General features: G+C 38.7%; 1 protein-coding gene and 1 long non-coding RNA gene across 4 annotated transcripts; both read right to left on the reverse strand.

The window, feature by feature from the left end:
* Positions 1–9,931: 9,931 nt before the first annotated feature.
* On the reverse strand, positions 9,932–10,695 carry LOC110884241 (glycine-rich protein DOT1). Its single transcript, XM_022131931.2, has one exon. The coding sequence runs from the start codon at positions 10,633–10,635 to the stop codon at positions 10,168–10,170; it is 468 nt and encodes a 155-aa protein (XP_021987623.1). The 5' UTR covers positions 10,636–10,695; the 3' UTR covers positions 9,932–10,167.
* Positions 10,696–15,324: 4,629 nt separating this feature from the next.
* LOC110884242 lies at positions 15,325–19,504 on the reverse strand. 3 transcript variants are annotated; one of them, XR_002561007.2, is made up of 5 exons: positions 17,848–19,502; positions 17,667–17,767; positions 16,634–16,746; positions 15,764–15,943; positions 15,325–15,638 (listed from the first exon to the last, which is right to left on the reverse strand). It is a non-coding gene; the product is annotated as an uncharacterized LOC110884242 (long non-coding RNA). The 3 variants fall into 3 exon arrangements; XR_002561006.2 differs by having other exon boundaries at positions 15,338–15,943; positions 17,848–17,936; positions 18,928–19,504; XR_002561005.2 differs by having other exon boundaries at positions 15,338–15,943.
* Between the last annotated feature and the right edge of the window lie 1,288 nt (positions 19,505–20,792).

Here is a 20,792-nt window from a genome sequence, read left to right on the forward strand (position 1 = left end):
CAAGTATCTCCGCAAGGAATACAACGCTTTCTTGGCCAACATTGTAGTAGCGGAGAAGGAAAAGAAAAAGAAGGTTGAAGTCAAAGACGTTCCAGTGGTTCGTGAATTTCCTCAGGTGTTCCCTGATGATCTTCCTGGACTACCGCCAAGTCGTGATATCAACTTTCGTATCGACCTCATTCCTGGAGCTAACCCCGTTGCCAAAGCCCCTTATCGTCTCGCGCCATCTGAAATGAGGGAACTCTCAAACCAACTCCAGGAGTTACTTGAAAAAGGCTTTATTCGCCCGAGCACATCTCCTTGGGGCGCGCCAGTCCTTTTTGTCAAAAAGAAGGATGGGACGTTCAGGATATGCATCGACTATCGGGAATTGAATAAGCTGACCGTCAAGAACCGTTACCCTTTGCCTCGAATCGACGATTTATTTGATCAGCTGCAAGGTGCCAAGTGTTTCTCGAAGATCGATCTACGTTCAGGTTATCATCAGTTGCGCATACAAGAGGAAGATATACCCAAAACAGCCTTTCGCACTCGATACGGCCACTATGAGTTCGTTGTTATGCCTTTTGGTCTAACTAACGCACCTGCGGTTTTTATGGATCTGATGAATCGCGTGTGTAAGCCTTATCTTGACTGTTTCGTCATTGTGTTCATCGACGATGTCCTGATTTATTCCAAGTCGAAAGCCGAACACGCGCAACATCTACGTTTGGTTCTCGAGTTACTTCAGGGGAACCAACTCTACGCCAAGTTCTCCAAGTGTGAATTCTGGTTGGAGTAGGTTCAATATCTGGGTCACATTGTGAATATTCAGGGTATTCATGTCGATCCCGCGAAGATTGAAGCAGTTAAAAGCTGGATTACGCCAAAGAACTCGTCTGAAGTCCGATCATTTCTTGGATTAGCGGGTTATTACCGACGATTTATCGAAGGATTCTCTAAGATCGTTGTGCCGCTTACCGCTCTTACCCATAAAGACAGGCCTTTTTGTTTGGGGAACTGAACAAGAGTCTGCTTTTCAAACCCTAAAGCGCAAGCTCTGCAATGCTCCCATTCTCACGTTGCCGGACGGAAACGACGATTTCATTGTCTACTGTGATGCTTCTAACCTTGGTCTTGGCTGTGTCCTCATGCAACGAGACAAGGTTATAGCTTACGCATCTCGTCAGCTCAAAATCCACGAGAAGAACTATACAACCCACGATCTCGAGCTAGGCGCAGTTGTTTTTGCATTGAAGATTTGGCGACACTACCTGTATGGTACCAAGTGTACGATCTTCACCGATCACAGGAGTTTACAACACATCTTTAATCAGAAAGAACTTAACATGCGTAAACGCCGATGGGTAGAACTTCTTAACGATTATGACTGTGAGATTCGTTATCACCCAGGCAAGGCAAATGTTGTTGCCGACGCACTCAGCAGACGGAGTTATTTGCTCTTTATTCGCAATACCCAAGCCCAGCACAACCTCGAAGCTCTCATTCGCGAAGCCCAACATGCTTGCTTTAATGAACGCACTTTGAAGAAGGAGAGAATCTACCATGATGGAGCTCAACTGGTAAGCAAAGCAGATGGGATTTTCTATTATCTGGACCGAATTTGGATCCCTAAGCGGACCGATTTGCGAAAGATTATAATGAACGAAGCCCACAAGTCCTGATACTCTATTCATCCCGGTGCTGACAAAATGTACCAGGACCTTCGTTATAAGTACTGGTGGCCGGGTATGAAACGGGATATTGCTCTCTGTGTTGGAGGTTGCCTGACTTGTGCAAGAGTCAAGGCTGAACATCAACGACCTTCTGGCTTACTCGAACAACCTCCAATTCCCATCTGGAAGTGGGAGAGTATAACTATGGATTTCATAACCAAACTTCCACCCACGCCTTCAGGTCACGACAGCATTTGGGTTATAGTAAATCGTCTGACCAAATCAGCCCACTTTCTGCCAATACGGGAAGACTACAAGGTAGAACGACTAGCCCGAATCTACACCGACGAGATCATTCGTAATCATGGTACGCCTTGTGACATCATTTCAGACCGTGACGCTTGGTTTACTTCGCGATTGTGGGAAACGTTTCAAGCGGCCCTTGGTACGTCACTTAATCTGAGTACTGCATTCCATCCTCAAACTGACGGACAGACTGAAAGAATGACCCGTACTCTTGAAGACATGCTCCGCGCGTGTGTTATGGATTTCGGTGGTAGTTGGAACAAACATCTGCCGCTAGTCGAATTCTCGTACAACAACAGCTATCATGCCAGCATACAAATGGCATCATTCGAGGCTTTATATGGAAGAAGATGTCGATCGCCTATTGTATGGCACGAGATCGGTCATTCGCAGTTAACCGGTCCCGAGCTACTACAAGAACGACTGGCAAAATCCTCCAGATTCGCGACAACTTGGCAAAGGCCAGGGATAGACAGAAAAGTTACGCCGATAAAAGACGCAAGCCCCTTGAATTTGACGTTGGCGACTACGTACTCCTAAAGGTATCACCTTGGAAGGGGGTAGTCAGATTCGGCAAGAAAGGGAAACTAGCGCCTCGATACGTTGGACCTTTTCAGATTCTGGAAAGGATTGGAAAAGTCGCCTACAAACTCGAACTACCGGAGGAACTTAGTAATGTCCACCCGACTTTCCCTGTGTCAAACCTCCGAAAATGTCTAGCTGACCATGATTTGATTGTACTCCTCGACGATCTTCAGGTCAACGAAATGCTAAACTTCGTGGAAAAGCCTGTCGAGATCATGGATCGCCAAACCAAGCAACTCAGACGCTCACGCATCCCTATCGTGAAAGTTCGATGGGAAGGCAAACGAGGCGCGGAGTTCACTTGGGAACTCGAAAGCGTCATAAAGGCCAAGTACCCACAATTGTATAAGTGAAGATCTGAAGCGTCAAATTGGTAATTCACGGTGCTGTGCGGCTTCGAGCCTAATTTCGGGGTGAAATTCCCTAACAAGGGGAGGCTGTAACACCCCGTGTTTTCGAATGTCAAAGTCAAAGTCAAAGTCAAAGTCCAAGTCAACTTTGACTTTCTTTGACTGTAGATAGTCTATTTTCAGTTTTATTTGTATTATGTGGAGTAAGTGTTGTAATCAGAAAGAATCGAAGTAATCGAACGTTTTAACGCGAACCGATTTATGACTGTGAATGGTAGGCAGTAACAATGCGATAAAGTCAACTAATCTATAATCAAACCGATCTAACTATCATCGAACTCGAAACTCGAATTACGCGAACTTTGGGTGTTGTTATACGTGTGTGTGTGACTTATGTGTTACCTGTGCGTGTTTATTTTATGTTGTGTGTGTGTTAATCAATCGAAACTCGAATCGAAGCTCGAAACTCAAAATCGAATACAATCGAAATCGAACTACAACGAATGGTAACGTTAGGATAAGGTGAATTATAGATGATTGTATGTTAGATATAGTAGTTGGGACTGAAAGTAATTTGAATAGGAAACTCTATCGTACTCGTAACGCCTTCGATCGAAACCGAGATATCGGAAATCGTCGCCCGAACCCTCGAACCAGGCTGTTGATCGATCAGGCTAACAGCCGATCGAACAGCCCAGCCGATCGAACGGGCTGTTCGATCGAGCAGGCTGTCCGATCAGGGAAGCCTGGCTGATCGGCCAGCCCTTTCCTCTTTTGGAGCTTATAAATAGGGCTGTCATTGTCACTCTTTACCACTTTTGGAAAGTTCTGACCGACCAGCTCGTGCTCCTCCTCTTTCCTCAGATTTCTTCCGATTTCGGAAGGTTTCCATCCTAAATCTTGTACTTTCTTAATCAAAACCTGCTCCTATACCTTACTATCTTTCAGTTTTTGATTCCTAACCGTGAAATCACCAAGATCTAGGCGTTCTTGGGTGATGTCATCATGGTGTTCTTCAAGAACACCATGTTTTGGCTTCAATCCACCATGAATGGCTCGGATCTAGCCGATTTCCACATAAACAAGCTAAGATCTACCGAAGATCTAAACATTTACGCGATGTGAAGGATTGAAAGGAGGAATTCTAACTTTCTTTCAACTCTTTTACACTCAATGCCTTAAAACCGGTAGAAACGGAGCTTGAACCAACTCACTAATCATCTAACAGCGATGTATTTCAAGATTCGGATTCTATCTACGAGGTTCACCGACTCCAGGTTAAACGTTAAGATCCGAACAGTTCACCGGCCGGATTTGGGTGATTCCTGTCCGAACCAGTGAAGCAAGTAAGAACCCACGTCTATGGTTCAACTCGTTGTCAGAGTACCTCGAAATTATGTCAAAAAAATCAAAACAGCCAAGTGTTAGACGAAAGGCCGACCCTGTCAGAATGCTGGCCGAACGGGTAGGCTGTTCGAACGAACAACCCAGCCGATCGGACATGCCAGTCGATCGACCGGGCCAGCCGATCGGCTAGCACAGGGTCCCACATTTCACAACTTCATGAAGTATGGTATTGAACGAAGCGATGCCCGATCGAACATGTTGTTCGATTGGTAAACATTACTCTTCGGATCATGAGATATTATGCTTCAACACCGAATCGATTTTCAACTCGTTCGACGCATTGGAGTGCCACCCGATCGAACATGCTATCAGGACGAACAGGCTGTTCAATCGAATATGCTGCTCGATCGAGTGACACCCTGCTGAGAACTACTGCTGAAGTTCCTAACCGATCGGTTAAGCCGACCGATCGAATAGACCGTTCGATTGATCGACCTGAAAGGTAAGTACACTTCAGTGTTCTCAAATGCTACAACAAAAACTTCAAAAGTTCAAACAATCATACACAAACACATCCTACCCAAAGGAAGAAACAATCCACTCGAACAGTCCAACCGATCGAGCCTACCAGCCGATCGGGCAGGCTGTCCGAACGGATTGTCCCGCCGAACGAACAACCCACTCGATCGAACCTGCCGTTCGATCGACCAGGCTGTTCGACCCACTTACACTTGTTTCCAATCTACGTTTATTCATCATTATGCTATCGAATTGTTCAGGCTAACCCTACTCTCGAGCGCTCCCTTCAATCCATCAATCAACCGCTGTGAGTATACTCGATCCCTTTTTGCTTTTAGCACTTTTGGGTGTTACATACGTTACTTATCAAAAACCACTATCGAACACACTACTCAATTGTTTGAACGCCAACCAAATTGCATGTATTACGTGACTAAATGAATGCTCGTTGACTGTGTTTACACGTGGAATACTGTCTACCTGCCTTAACGACGTAGTACTATAATTTGGACTCAGCACCCGTTCACACGGGGGTTGTTAAGGACAATTAGTTGCATGGATTACGGTGGTAATCATGTATTGCGAACTGTCTCGGACAGTCAACCCGCAGTCACTGGTATTGATAGGTCCATGTCGATAATTAACATGCTTCGTTTTCCTCTGTGTACGTGCTGGTTATGCGTAAACTATTTCGAACTCTACATGCTATTATTAAACTTGTATGCTCACCTTTACATTATATGTATTGACTTTATTTTAACGTATGTGACAGGCAATTAAGATGCTTACCTGCTAGGAAGGCGAGCTAGGAATAAGCGTCTAGAGCAGAGTTGTCTGTAGATCTTGCAGATCGAGTCTCTAGAAGCATTTTGAACAATATTCATTTTATTAAAATCTGAGTTGTCGGAACAGAATTACTTGTTTGGATGTTATCTTTAGTAATGTATTTGTTTATTCGAGATACGGTATGGGACGTATCTTTAACTGGATTATATAAATAGTTGTTATGGAAACTTCTGAACAATCTGTTTCGCTCAGTGCCATGCCCCGATGATTCCGCCATCGGTTGGGGTGTGACAGTTACCCTTTCCACGAAAGACAAGTGTTTTGCCTTCCATTTAGATAATTTTTGGTTAAATCTGTCTACCACCGGTTGCCAAAACCCAGCCCGTTTCATGTTGACCCCTATAGGAATGCCAAGATATGTGAAAGGGAACGAACCTATATCGTAATTCAAAATCCGAGTGAACCGATTTATCTCTTCTGCGTCTGCCCCCACCCCGTAAAGTTGACACTTGCGGTGATTCACCTTTAGGCCCGTTACAAGGTTTAACCATCTAAGAAGACGATTAAGGCTTGTGACGTTATGCTCCGTACATTCGCCTATGAATAAAACATTGTCCGCATGGCATAAGTGGGACAAAAGAGGTCCGTCATTGGGGAGTTTGATACCATGGAATAAGCCCAAATCAATGGCCCTTGTCATAAACATGTTTAGGACTTCCATGGCGATTATGAAGAGGAAAGGATAGATGGGGTCTCCTTGTCTAAGACCTTTTTTTGTACCCGAACTCACCCGTAGGAGACCCGTTAATAAGAACCGATCCTCTACTAGAAGTTAGACATCCTTCGCTCCAATTAATCCATTTTTCGGGAAAGGCCATATGTTCCATATCTGGGAAAATATTTCCAGTTTAATGAATCATAAGCTTTTTCTAAATCAACTTTAAAATTCAAAAGTTTTGTTTTAGTCTTCTTCGCCCATGACGCAGTTTCCCCAACAATGAACTGACTATCAAGGATGTTTCGCCCACCTACAAAGGCTGATTGGGTAGGGGAGATTATGGTGTGCATAACCTGCTTCGGCCAATTCATGACGATCTTAGATAAAATTTTATACAAATATCCAACGAGAGAAATAGGTCTGTAATCTGCCAAGGTTTGCGGGTCAGAGATTTTTGGGATGAGCGCCACGAAAGACGCATTATAACCCCTAATCTGTGGAAATCCCCCATTAAGGCTACTAACAATGGCTTGAGTTGTTCTCAGTAAGCCTTAAAGAATTTCATCAAAAAACCGTCGGGTCCCGGCGTCTTACTTCCGTCGCAATTTCTGATCGCCACTTTAATTTCGTTTACCGAAAAAGGGGTTATAAGCCCTACGGCCTGCTCTTCGGACAGTCTTGGCAATCCTAGGTTGGAGAATTTCGGACGTCTCCTTATTGGTTCAGAGAAGTGCTTCTTGAACCACATCCTGACTTCGTTCTTGATTGCGTTCGGTTCGCTAACCCAAACATCTTTAACGTTCAGGCTATGTAAGCGGCATCGTGCCAGATTGATATTAACCATTCTATGAAAGAATGAACCATTCTCATCACCAAACTTGAGCCAATTAATTCGGGCTTTTTACTGTAGATCCTTGGCTTTTTTAACTTCTATATTTTTGACCTTTTGTTTGAATGCCGCTCTTGTCGCTAAATCGTCATAAGACAGTTTGGTTAATTCAGCCCATAATTCAATTTCGTCAATCGCTTTGGAAAGTAACTTGATTTCCCTTTCTCCACTAAATATAGTTTAGCTATAATTTTCGATAAATAACATTTTAGTGTGCTTTTTCTCTTTCATAAATTATAAGAATTGATATATTTTCTATTTAACTCAAGATATAATTACTTAGGGGAGATTCATTTGAAAAGAAAATTTAAGAGAACAAAGGAATAAAGGGTACAATTGTAAAATATAAAGTAGTATTTTTTTTCATCTCATTTATTACTATCTTTAAGTAATTAGTTATACATAACTACTATTATTCTCTACACTAATTTTTTTTTACTATATACATAAAAAGTTAATCCTACACATTTCGAAAAATATCCTACACATATTAATTTAAATTTATCTTACACAACTCGCAATTTATCCTACACACCTAGTAATTTGTCCTACACTCTAAATTAATTTTTTTATTTTTTAAAAAATATATATCTTGAAAATAAGTTACAAATTTAATGTAGTTAGCTATTAAAAAGGAAAACTAGAAATTAATGATCTATGTAAGTTTACAAATATACCCTTACATTAAAATTAAATGTAAATATTAAATAAGTAAAATGAAGCATTCTTATTGGTTGAAAAGATTTTTTTTTCTTCTTACCAAATTTTGCTTCTCATTTGAATCCTCCACTAATTACCTATTACCTATATATTAAAAATTACCTATTAATTAACTATTAACTATATATTAAAAAGTTAACTGAATGAACAGTATTCAATAAAAAAATTAACTATATATTAAAAAGTTAACTGAATGAACAGTATTCAATAAAAAAATATATATATTTGTAATAAAAATAGAATTGAATTAATAGTAACATCACTAACGAATGAGCAAATGGTATTGGGTACCGGTACCCAATATACCAACCGGGTGTATTTTCGGTGCCGGTTCGGCACCGGTATTCACCGGTTTTTACCCTCAAATACCGGTGCCGAACCAGTACCGACCAGTACCGAGCCGTACCGTACCAGGTATATTCGGTACCGGTACCCATTTTCGGGGATTTCGGTAACAATATTTTCGGTACCGGTTGGTACGGAGCTCATCAAATCCTGTAGCAATGTAGCAATGCGAGTAATTGCACCGTTTAGATTACTTTTCATACAATATAATTGAATGAATAGTAACATCACTAAGGAACAAGCAAATGGTATCAGGTACCGGTATCAAATTTACAAAACCGGGAATATTTTCGGTGCCGGTTCGGCACCAGTATTCATCGGTTTTTACCCTCAAATACCGGCTCCATTCCAGTACCAACCGGTACCAAGCCGTATCGTACCAGGTATATTCGATACCGGAACCCACTTTTGGGAATTTCGGTAACGGTATTTTCTGTACCGTTTGGTACCGAGCTCATCAAATCCTATAGCAACGTAGCAATGCCAGTAATTGCACCATTTAAATTACTTTTCATACACACAGTAAATAAACTGTATTTCGTTTGAATGGGGTTTTATATACACAAAAACTATTTTGCTTTATTTTTTGTCTTTTTCTGTAATGAATGAATTGTAGCATGTAAATTAACTTGGATATTTAGATTATTGATGAGCAAATCGTATCAAATCCTGTCATCAAACCGGTATCATATCAGTACCAAATTTACTATACCAAATCATTTTCGATACCAATTTGGTACCCACCTTTTGGCGTTTTCAGAATCGTTACTTTCGGTTCGACACCGGTCTAGCACCATACCTGTATTTATTGATTTTTACCTTCAAATACCATACTGTATCGTACCGAGCATTTTCGGTGCCGGTACCTAATTTCGATGATTTTCCGGATCGGTAATTTCGGTGCCGTTACCGGTACCGAGCTCATCCATCTTTTAACGTGTTAGCACCGTAATAACTGAACTGAAAACAACCGAACTTCCAACGTGTAGGACGTGTGGGTCCTATTATTATATATGTTATTTAAAATTGTTTTTTTAGGACGGAGTGACTATCATTTTCACGACATTTTTATTTATGTTTTGATATTCGGTATCTGCTTGCCATTACTGACAAACGTTTTGCAGTCATTGGGTCCCCGCCGCAACGCGTGTATGGAAAATCAACTAGTTTTATTAATTGAAACTAGTCTGAATTAATCCACGTCTAAAGCGAACGGTTAATTAACTGAATTAACCGAACCACCTCTTCCATTAACCAAACCGTTTACAACTGTCGGGTTATCAAATTCCAATCCTCTATCTTCTATATCTAACAGATAAAAATAATGGGGGATACGTGTCAACTTTGTAGGACACCTAAAAGTTAGTTTCCATGCCATTCGCTCCTATTAAATATTGGATGTCATGTGTCAACTTGTGTCAACTTCTGGTGAAGTCTAGATTTTGTTTACCGTACCTCTCTCCTATTAAATAATAATGATTTTCTTTAGTTAGATAAATAATATGGTTACACCGTAAGCTATTATTCTTTAATTTTATTTAGAGTATCTTTGAAATATATGATATGTTATTTAAAAAATATTTTTAACCTTTGTAATACAGAACTTTCTGACCTAAGTAATGAATGAATGAATAAACTAAAACTGTAATAAAAATAGCTAAATAAATATTAATAACTTATTATTGATTGAAAGCAATATTACACACTGTAATAAAATAGCTAAATAAACATTAATAACTTATTATTGATTGAAAGCAATATTACACTAAAAAGAAAAAAGAAAACCAAATTTTACAATGACACTAGAATCATGAGACACAACCGAACATGACACTTTTCATATGCTAGAAGCTACGTAATACACAAGTAACCATTCAATGCATGCATGCATGCATAACTTATTCATATATATCTTTTAAGAAAAAAACACCTACCAATCACTTCACTTTATTTGCGATCTCCACCACCTCCATGTCCAGACCCATATCCACTTCCCTCTCCATGACCCTCGCCCGACCCTCCTCCGCGTCCACCACCACCTCCTCCTCCACCACCACCACCTCCTCCACCACCACCGCCACCTCTTCCTCTTCCCCTACCTCCTGAACCAGATCCAGCATAAGAACCAGCCGACGAGCCAGCTTCTGACCCTGCCCCTCCTCCTCCTCCACCCGAACTTGAGCTAGAACTCGAGCTTGAGGAGCTAGAGGACGAGCTAGACCCTGATGAACCTGAACCTGCACCTGCTCCAGACCCTGAACCACCTCCTCCGAGTCCAATTCCAATTCCGGCACCTATTCCAATCCCACCCAAATCCAAACCCAAGTCCTTTCTTGCCACTCTACTCTCGGACACCTTGACTAAAGTTGCAACTAGTAGAAAACTAGCTAAGACCAATGCCCCCAGTTTCCCCATATTTGAACTCCAAATGAAAGCCTTAGTTTAGCAAACAAAGTGCTTAGCTTATTATTGCTTGATGATTCCTGAAGGAGGAATAGGTAGGTCTATTTATAGGCCTAACTAAGAGGGATGGTGAATACCTAAACCGGGTTTTTTTTTTTTGTAGTGGACACTTGGATTCATGATTAAGAATATTTGTATTTCGGTATTGAAATGTGGTGTGTGAAAATTACAACTTTTCTGTCCCCACCAATGTTGAATTATGAATTTGGCTTTAATAATTGAACCACTAATACATAAACCTTGATTTTAGTCAATAACTATTTTATATAGTAGAAAAGAACATTTCCATGTATAATGCCTTGAAGTTGATATATATTTTAACCACAAAAATGATACATATCTTCCATATTAATATCTCAGATTCTCAGACACTATAGAGCAAAACACAAAACATTCTGAATTTCACCAAATTTATCCTGTTGGTGAAGGTAGGTCCTGTCGGGGATCCATCGTCAATAAACAAGGTGTGGGTAATGTTTTCGGATGGATTTTACTGAGGCGTCCCCGATGGAATTTTTAGGCGCACCCTTTTGGTGCAACAAATCTTTTATTGTTGTCCGGAACAGTTCATGCATTGTCCTCGACTTAGCTTTTAGCTAAGCTTGCACGGTTCTCCGTCTGGCCTTCTGTTTAGCTTGCATTGCCTAGGCTCATGCCTTCTTCTATGTCTACGTTTCCGTTTGTATCGCGTGCAGATCCACATCTAGGTTTTCTTGTAAGACGATAATATCTATGCACATTAATTAATTAACTTGTAATTGGTTGACGATAAAAAGTAATTACATTAGGGGTAGGGGTGGTTATAACTCACCACCCATTTATCACTCACAACATCCAATCAATTTTCGCCATTTCATCAACCATTATTCCATCACTCACAACTCTTTTTAGTGGAAATGTCTATCACTCACAACACCCAACAATAACTAGGGCTGTAAGCGAGCCGAGCTAGACCCAGCTCGAGCTCGGCTCGAACTCGATTCGAGCTGGCTCGGCTCGAGCTCGAATTATAAATCAAGCTGAGATTTGAGGCTCGAGCTCGGCTCGATTAGAATTCAAGCTAGCTCGGCTCGATATAGCTCGAACTAACAAAGTACCGCAAAATTTACTACTTAAAAAGCATTTAAAAATGAATTTCTTCATAGACTAAGGGCCATAGTTGCCATTTAATTTAACCATATGGCTAAATATGCAAGTATAAATAGTTAATTTACTTTGTACATTGTTTTTACCTTCTTTTATAGGGGAGATAGTCCTTTAGTTTTTGTTTTCTAAACGATGTGGGACAAAAAAATGAAGTATGTAAACCTTATCGAGCCAGCTCACGAGCTCACGAGCCAAGCCAGGCCAAGCTCGAGCTCGGCTCGTTAACAAACCGAGCCGAGCTGGCTCGTTTACAACCGAGCCAATTTCGAGCCGAGCTTTTTTCAAGCTTTTTTCGAGCGAGTTTCGAGCGAGCTGCGAGCTACGAGTTTTTTGAACACCCCTACAATAAACCCTCACACCCCTCACATCCTTCCATTTATCACACGTCAATTTTATCACGGAAACCATTTATCACACGTTAATTTTGTAGGGTGGCGGTGGTTTGTTTGTTTGTTTCACACTTGGAAGAAAAGTATAACGTGCAAAAAAGCCACCGCCCAGGGTGGCCTTATAGAGAAATACATGCATACCTTCAGAAAAGGAATCGAAGAGAAGGAATCGAAGCCTGAGATCTCACATTGCTGGAGGTATTGGGATCAACGGTGATGGTATTGTTGGCGGAAGCCGTCATCATAATCGACATCGTATTTGTGTTCGTGTGTGTGTTGTACAGGGAATATTAGGGTTTTGAGAGAACAGGGATGAATATGTTCTTTTATTAGAATTGGTGAATAATAAAGTTCATCCTAATATTACATATATACTTGGCCGATTAATAATGTAACCGCCACTAACTAAACTAACATAATAATAATAATAATAATAATAATAATAATAATAATAATAATAATAATAATAATAATAATAATGTGACATGTAAACATAAACAGATGTATTATATCTAGCTTATATTCTATCTTCTAATACCCTCCCGTAAGCTAGATAGAAGCAATATGCAGAATTTCTTTAAGACGATTGAAATCTTTTGGCTGCAGTGCCTTTGTAAGTATGTCCGCTGCTTTAGTAAAAATATGAAACGACTGCACTTCTTCCTCCAGTGCATCCCCAGCGCCTCCGCCGCTGGTTCCTTCACCAGCAAACCTGTTCGGCCCCGTGTTCTCCAAAACAAACGTCCGTTCTTCACAGAAATGATACATCTGTCTAAACCGCTCCACTTGTTCCTCTTTTTGAATTTCGCCCGCGAGATTTCTTCCCCAGAATTCTTCCACACTTTGTAAGTTTTGGTTCATATGGTAGTTGATGAAGTTTTGTTGTGGAATCAACGTAGATATGAAACCATCATCTGTCGCCACTTCTTCCGGTCGAATTGGTGACGGAGGAGCGAGTCGGAGATCAGAACCGATGTTTTGTGTCGGATTACGTTGTTGTTGGAGTATGTAAATCGATGGAAACTGGTTAATTCGGCTCGTAAACGGGACCCCATTCGTGCGATTCAGAATGTCCATACGCGTACGCTTGTTTGCAGCGGCAGAGGTTCCCATTCATCGATGATCTTGTTCTTCTTCCTTGGCGCCAAAAATTCTTCTTCTGTCACTAAAGCCTTCTCTTCTTTGTTGCTAAAGTTCGTCACTAAATCTTTCTTTCTTCTCTGTATCATCTTTTCGGATTTATTTGCAGAAGTGATTTTTGTATAAACTTCTTTAAAAAACAGAGCATCATGCCATTGCGTCCGATTATTTTCTTGTTCTTCATAATCCTCTTGATAATCATCGTTGTAATTCCTAATTTTTCTTTTGTAATGTCTTTGGTTTTCTATCGATTTCTTGATCGTTGCCTTATCCTTGTCGTCTCTTATCTTATCCTTTTTATTCAGAACATCTTCACAGGCCATCTCGTCTCTTTCAGGATCGTTTTCTTCTTTATCCTGTTTCTCGAATTCAATTTCTTGTAACATTGAATTATCTTCTTTCCGTGTTATTACTTCGCCTGCATCTCCGTTATCTTCGTGACGTCCCGATTCGTATTCCAGTAATGCAATTTCGTATTGCAATTCCATTATTGCAATCTCTTGTTTCAAGATTGCAATCGCGGGTAATCGGGGACTTATATAATCGGGATCGTTGTTTATTTCACGCCCGTTTCCTTGTCCGTTGTTCATCATTATCATCCGTCTCTTCCCGGGATCGTGTAATTCCGATCGTAATTCTCTGTTTTCTAACCATGGGCTCTGATACCACGTGTTGGCGGAAGCCATCATCATAATCGACATCGTATTTGTGTTCGTGTGTGTGTTGTACAGGGAATCACTACGTCAAAAATAGGCTACGGCCACACCAAAAAAGTGTGGCAGTATGCCTTTCGCCACACCAATTTTTTTCCGGTCAAGTGTGACCAAAGGTCCAGTCATCATAGGTATCATACGGCCACATGCACTGTCTAGTGACTAAAGGTATTAAAAATGTGGCTAAAGGGTATCAACATTTTTGTTGGAATCAAGCATGCCCTCCACTAAGTGTGGCTAAATGGTAGCAACAGCTACTTGAATTAAATTTATGTGTGGCAGTTTCTATGATATAGTCACATGAATTTACCAAAGAAACTTGTTTTAGCCACATTGGTTAAATAAAAGTGTGGCAAAAAAGTTCTAATCAAGCATTTGGTTTATTAAGCGTGGCTAAAGGGTAGCAATGGCCACATGAATGTATTGTACATGTGGTTGTTTCTATTATATAGTCACATGTATTTTTTGTAAGTGTGGCTAAAAACTATTGTCCAATGGTTATGTATAGCCTTTGGTCACACATATTTTTTTTAATTATGGCTATTGTCTAACCTTTGGTAACACATATTTTTTTTTTCTTCCATGACATATGCTATCCTTCCGTCACACAAAATAAAACAAAATGATGATTGTGAGGCTAATGGTTATATATAGCCACATGAAATTTTGTAACTTTAAGTGTGGCTATATTCTAACATTTGGTCACACATATTTTTTCTTCCATGACATTTGCTATCATTTCGTCTCAAAACTAAAACAACGTAACGATTGTGTGGCTAACGGTTATATATAGCCACTTGAATTTTGTAACTTTAAGTGTGGCAATACTCTAACCTTTGGTCACACATATTTTTTTCTTCCAGGACATATGCTATCATTTTGTCACACAAAATATAACAAACTGAGAATTATGTGGTTAATGATTTTGTATAGCCACATGAACTTGTAATTTTAAGCGTGACTTTTAATCTTTGGTCACATTTTTTTTCTCCGTGACATTTGCTATCATTCAGACGATCATGTGGCTAGTGATTATGTATAGCCACCTAAATGGTCACCTAAAATTCTGGTATCATTCCGTCACACAAAGAAAAATCAAAGTGGAGATGGAGATGATGTGACTAATGGTTATATAAAGCCACATGAAATTTTAGAATTTTAAGTGTGACTATGTCTTATCTTTGGTCACAACTATTTTCATGTAATATCCATTCTGTTTTCATTTTTTTGTTAAATAAAAAGAACATTATACATGAAAAAACTTAAAACCCAAATGGTATTAATAATAACATACCAAAATTCATACATAAGGCCTCAATTAGAGTATTAAAGCTACAGAACTTCTAAACAAAAGGTATCTACAAATGATGTAGCAATTGCAATGGAACCCGCATCACTCCTAATAGCACTTACAACAACAAACCCACTTGCATTCATGAACCTCTACAATCTTCATGAGATATGACAACATTGCGTTAATGGTCATCAAATAAGTGGGCGAAAAGGGTATTACATAGCCATTTGTGGAGTGTATAGACCATATGGAAACCCTTTGGCTTTGCAAAATCTGCACATTTACGTTGTTTAAGTTTCGGGATCAATCTCTAAACTGTAATTGTAATATGCTTCTTGTATATCACAAAACATAGTCTAGACTTTTAGGCTTATCTGAATTAAATGTTTGCTCCTAACCTGGGGGATCAAGCTCTAAAAAAAAGAAATCTACAGATCAATTTCTGGATGCAAGGTAGCAATTTAAGGTGAATCAGAAATTTTGGTTCGTGCAAATGGCACATTTGGCATCTGCTCCCATCTTGGTCAACCACTTCCTTACTTGTTGGTGGTGCTCTTAGGGCTGAATCCCTCTAGGAACTGTATTTAACACGAAATGAAAATATAATTAATTTATAAATATGTTTAAACACAATGGCATTCAATTCAAGATATGCAGACTTATGTGTGAAAAAAATATGATCTTTAATGATCACCATAGCCATGCTATTACTAAAAGATATGCATAGGCATTGAAGCACACAAATATTTTAAAGGAAATACAGGTACACAATAATTAGAGTTTCATCTTGAGAAGCATGGAGAATAGACTTATTACTAAGTACTAAAAACACACAGATATGTATATCACTCATACTATAATAAGTGTGTGTACTATGTGCTAGGGGTGAACAAAAATCATCCCAGAGTAACAAACTATAAAACCAAATGGAACAAAACATAGAAATTTAAAATTGGTCTAGGTTGTAAATTATTTTTCTTTTTGTAGGTGTCGATTCAGGTTATCATTTTTCTTAGCGGGTTGAAAGCTACCCAAAGTGTACTATTAATTCATTACAAAAAAAGGTTAGATTTAAATTGTAACAAGTTTTTTGTGATCATCTTAGTCTGTTGATCAGTTTCTTACAACTGTAACAACTTTGTTTTCCTAATACACATTAAGTGATATAATGCCAAAAGTATAACATCCAATTCCTATACCAATAATTGCACATAAGTAACTAAGTATGTACTTTCATCAAAAGGAACATGAACTCATCAGGAACATACCGCCAATCAAGACGAAGATTACAAACCAAAAAACTTGTTGGAAGATCTCTTCCACGGCTACAACCACCATAGCGACCTCTGGGACTAGGTTACCTTCCACCCATGTGTTAGCTCTGTCCATTAATTTAGCAAAACAGAAAGAAAAACTTTCGATCAACAAACAAAGATAGAGCACAATGAAAAATAAAATATTGTTCCATTCAGGCCTTTGAAAGCTCGAGTCGTATAGAATTCCATTTCGATGGTCTTGACGGTCTTGATGATGATTTAAACTTGGTTTTCTGCTTAGGTTTTTCGTTAAACATTTACAAAACAACAGATGAATGAATATACGCTTGAAATACTTTCTAAAAGTAATATAAATATAAGCCTACAATTTTGTGAGGTTAACGTAAATAAACAGAACAAGATGCACACAAAATTTGGACCAGAGAATGCACACAAACGGAAGGAATGGTTAATTTCTTTGAAATTTAAACATAGGGCCAATGTCTTCAGGGGACCCCACAATAGTACAAAAATCATTATGCAGATATAAATATCACAATGAAAACATAGTTATAATATGCATTTTTAACGACAAATGAATGAGAAAATATGGAACATACTAGAGCATAGAAAGAATGAATTAATCATGTGCACATGTGAATACAAACAACCGCTTAATAATTGTAGAAAGTATTGCATATCAATTATATCTTGTACCCACAAAGTATAATATGATATCTTATCTGAGTCATTAGCCTATAAACAATATAATCTATACTAACTCCTTCAGATTATGAACAAACTAAAAACAATAAACAAACAGTGACTATTTCGGATAACCAAACTTTGAAATATCATCTTTCAAAGCTCTATCGGATGTTGACCATGACAAGCCACCAATGAAACAGTGGTATTTCATCTCATAAAAAGAGAGCATTAACAACAAAAAAGAAGCAAGTAAAACATGAAGGAGAGCAAACCACAGTCACAGTCCCTCTTAAAAAACAAATACATCAAATAGCCCAAAAAAACTATGAATTCTTACGTGTAGTGGTTGACAACCTAAGCATCAGGTTTGTTGTAACGAGCAGCCAATTGCTTCTCAACAAGAACCAAACCAACATGCAATACCTTGACCAAGAGGACCTGATAACAACAAATAACTGTTTAGACTTGAAAAGATTTCATCATGATTTTGTAGTGTTTAAACGTACACGAGTACTAACCAGTGATAACCTCAACACCAGGAGTTTCAAAGTTCTCGGGAAGATCCAGAGTTTTGCTTCCCCGTTGACAGAAGTTTCAAGTCTTCTTCCTGATAAAAGATATGACAAGAGTATAAGTAAATGTTAAAAATTCATGGGGATGCAAAGAAATGGGCACTTAATATGATGATTATAGCATTGCTCATGAAATTAGTGCACATAAACTTATGAGATTTAAGCGAAGAGAAATATTATTTGTGTGCAAGCTCTGAATTTGTTCATCTGAATTCTGGGGTATCATTATTACTAACCATTATCAGGGACGATTACTACACTATACAAGAAGATATGTGATGCAGGGGGATATCATCATATCTTATATTTTTATTTAAAATTTGAATTTCCTAATTTATCTTTTTCTATAGTTATAAATTAGGGTCTAGGGTTTATTGTTTATTCAGTTTTTGGTTTATTACTGAATAGAACGATCTATGTTCTTGAACCTTTTGGTTCCTTTATCGTCTGTGATTAACTAAGTGTTCTTGAGCCATTTGATTGCACGCGTAACTGCATCAATATGCTTCTAAATAAGAGGCTCAAACTAACCATATGGGTGAGTAAAACAATGTGTTGTAAAACAAGAAAAAACTTACAGCTTCTGGTTACCACCTGACAGTATGAGTAATCAAACATATGATCTATCTTATCCCACCATCATGGATAACCAGACAACTTGATAGAGTAAGATCACACACTAAGATCCATGTTATGTGTCATTAAATTTAAACTGATGATATAATGTAATCAATGGAGCTAATGAATTCACCTAATAGAACATTGCAATCAGTATTAAAGAAACAAAAAGATAACACCAATATCGGACACTAGACCATCTATCCTCAACATTGATGAAAATGTGATGTACAACAAATCTAAAATGCTAAAGCAAAACAGAACAATTTCAAAAACAATACATCAATTAATCCCAGATAAGTTACATATCTCCAAACATGCAACACCACAACGACTTCGATAAAATCCACTAGCTAAAAAAATTATCTAAACATCTAATCATTATAATAGAGAAAATGTACACAGAACCTTCCCTTAACAGTCGAGGATTGCCCAAATAAACCGTAGCCGACGGTTGTGGTGTCAAATATCATATGTAGCCCCAGATCCACTTCAATCCTTTGAATCATGTACTCATGTGTAGAACCAGATCCACTTCAATCCTTTTTATCATCTATACATGTGTAGCACCAGATCCACTTCAATCCTCTGTACCTTCTTAGAAAAACCGAGGCAGAGGGTGTTCAACGATGATGGCATCATCAACTTCTACAGCACCGGTGATTTTGAGTCGGATCTGTGGCGGTGTCCAACCTTACCCTTATACCACCGGATCTGTGGTGGTATCCACCGATCCCTATTCTAACCCTACCCTTTTCTACCACCGGATTTCAGGAAACAAAACAGGTGATGTGTTCGGCGAGAGCGGTTTTCTGAAAATTTTGAATGTGAAAAAAAAAAGAAACAGGTGATGCGTTTGCCGGGTTAATTATGTGAGAACACAGAGTTGATTTTAGGTTACAAGGGAGGGAAAGATGAGAGGGAAAAAACAAAAATTTTGGGAATTGGGATAGAGGAACGGGGCTGGAGATGAACTTAATGGGGGGAACTTAATATTGGGAAATCATATTTAATTTCATGAGTTAAATGTTATTTTAGTTTATGTGGTATGGTTTATTTTGGCAACTTAGTCTAAATGTTTTATTTTTTACTTATTGGTTCAAAAAGGTTTCACGGTTGTCATTTTAATCCATTGGGTTAATTTCATCCATTATTTATGTTAATGAGAAGGGCAATTCGGTCATTTTATATGGCTGAATTGCTCTTCTAGTTAACAAAATTACATATAAAATGACCGAATTGTCCTTCTCGTTAACAAAAAAATGGATGAAGTTAACACATGAGTGTAGTGAGTCATATTAGTCACAGTTCGATGTTCACACCCAATAACTTGTCATACATTTATTAATGGGTCGTATTGGGCCTTGATCGGTGTCAGTGGCTCATTATAGCCTATATCATGTCATAGTTGCTCTAAGAGGGTTTTATAGGAGTGTGATGAGTCATAGTTAGGTGTGAACGCCCAATAACATGCCATACTTTCATTAATGGGCCGTTTTGGGCCTTAATTGGTGTTAGTGGCCCAACACGGCCTATATCATGTCATAATAGCTATAAAAGGGTTTTATAGGAGTGTAATGAGTCATAATTAGGTGTGAACGCCCAATAACATGTCATACTTTCATTAATCGATCGTATTGGGCCTTGTATTGGGCCTTGATTGTTGTTAGCGACCCAATATAGCATTTGTTATGTCATTGTTGCTCTAAAAGGGTTTTATATGAGTGTAGTAATCATACTAGTCATAGTTAGGTGTGAACGCCCAATAACATGTCATACTTTCATTAATTGATTGTATTGGGCCTTGATTGTTGTTAGCGACCCAATATAGCCTTTATTATGTCATTGTTATGTAATTTTGTTAACTAGAAGAGCAATTCAGCCATATAGGACACGCACGTTATATTAAACCTGTCAAACGGGAAAAAAAAAGCGATGTAAAAACGTTCACTCACACACGCACGTTGCATGGTGTTAACTCGCAAAATTTAGAACCAAACGTAAAAACGTTAAACCAAAGACGCACGTTGCGATGTGTTAAGTCACAAAATTTAGAACCAAGCATAAAGCGAAAAATTTGCGAAAAACGAAAACTATAAAGGACCAAAGTTGAAAGTAAAAAAAGTTGTAAGGACAGATTGCTAAGATAAAGAGTTTTGGGTTAAAAGTAAAAAAAAAACAAATAGTTTTGGGTTAAAAGTAATTTATGAAATACTTTTGGGTGAAAAGTAAAAAAAAAAATCAATTTTTTTGGAAAACCCCCGAAGCCAAGG

The sequence above is a fragment of the Helianthus annuus genome, chromosome 6 (assembly GCF_002127325.2).
Source record: "Helianthus annuus cultivar XRQ/B chromosome 6, HanXRQr2.0-SUNRISE, whole genome shotgun sequence".
NCBI classification, from domain to species: domain Eukaryota; kingdom Viridiplantae; phylum Streptophyta; class Magnoliopsida; order Asterales; family Asteraceae; genus Helianthus; species Helianthus annuus.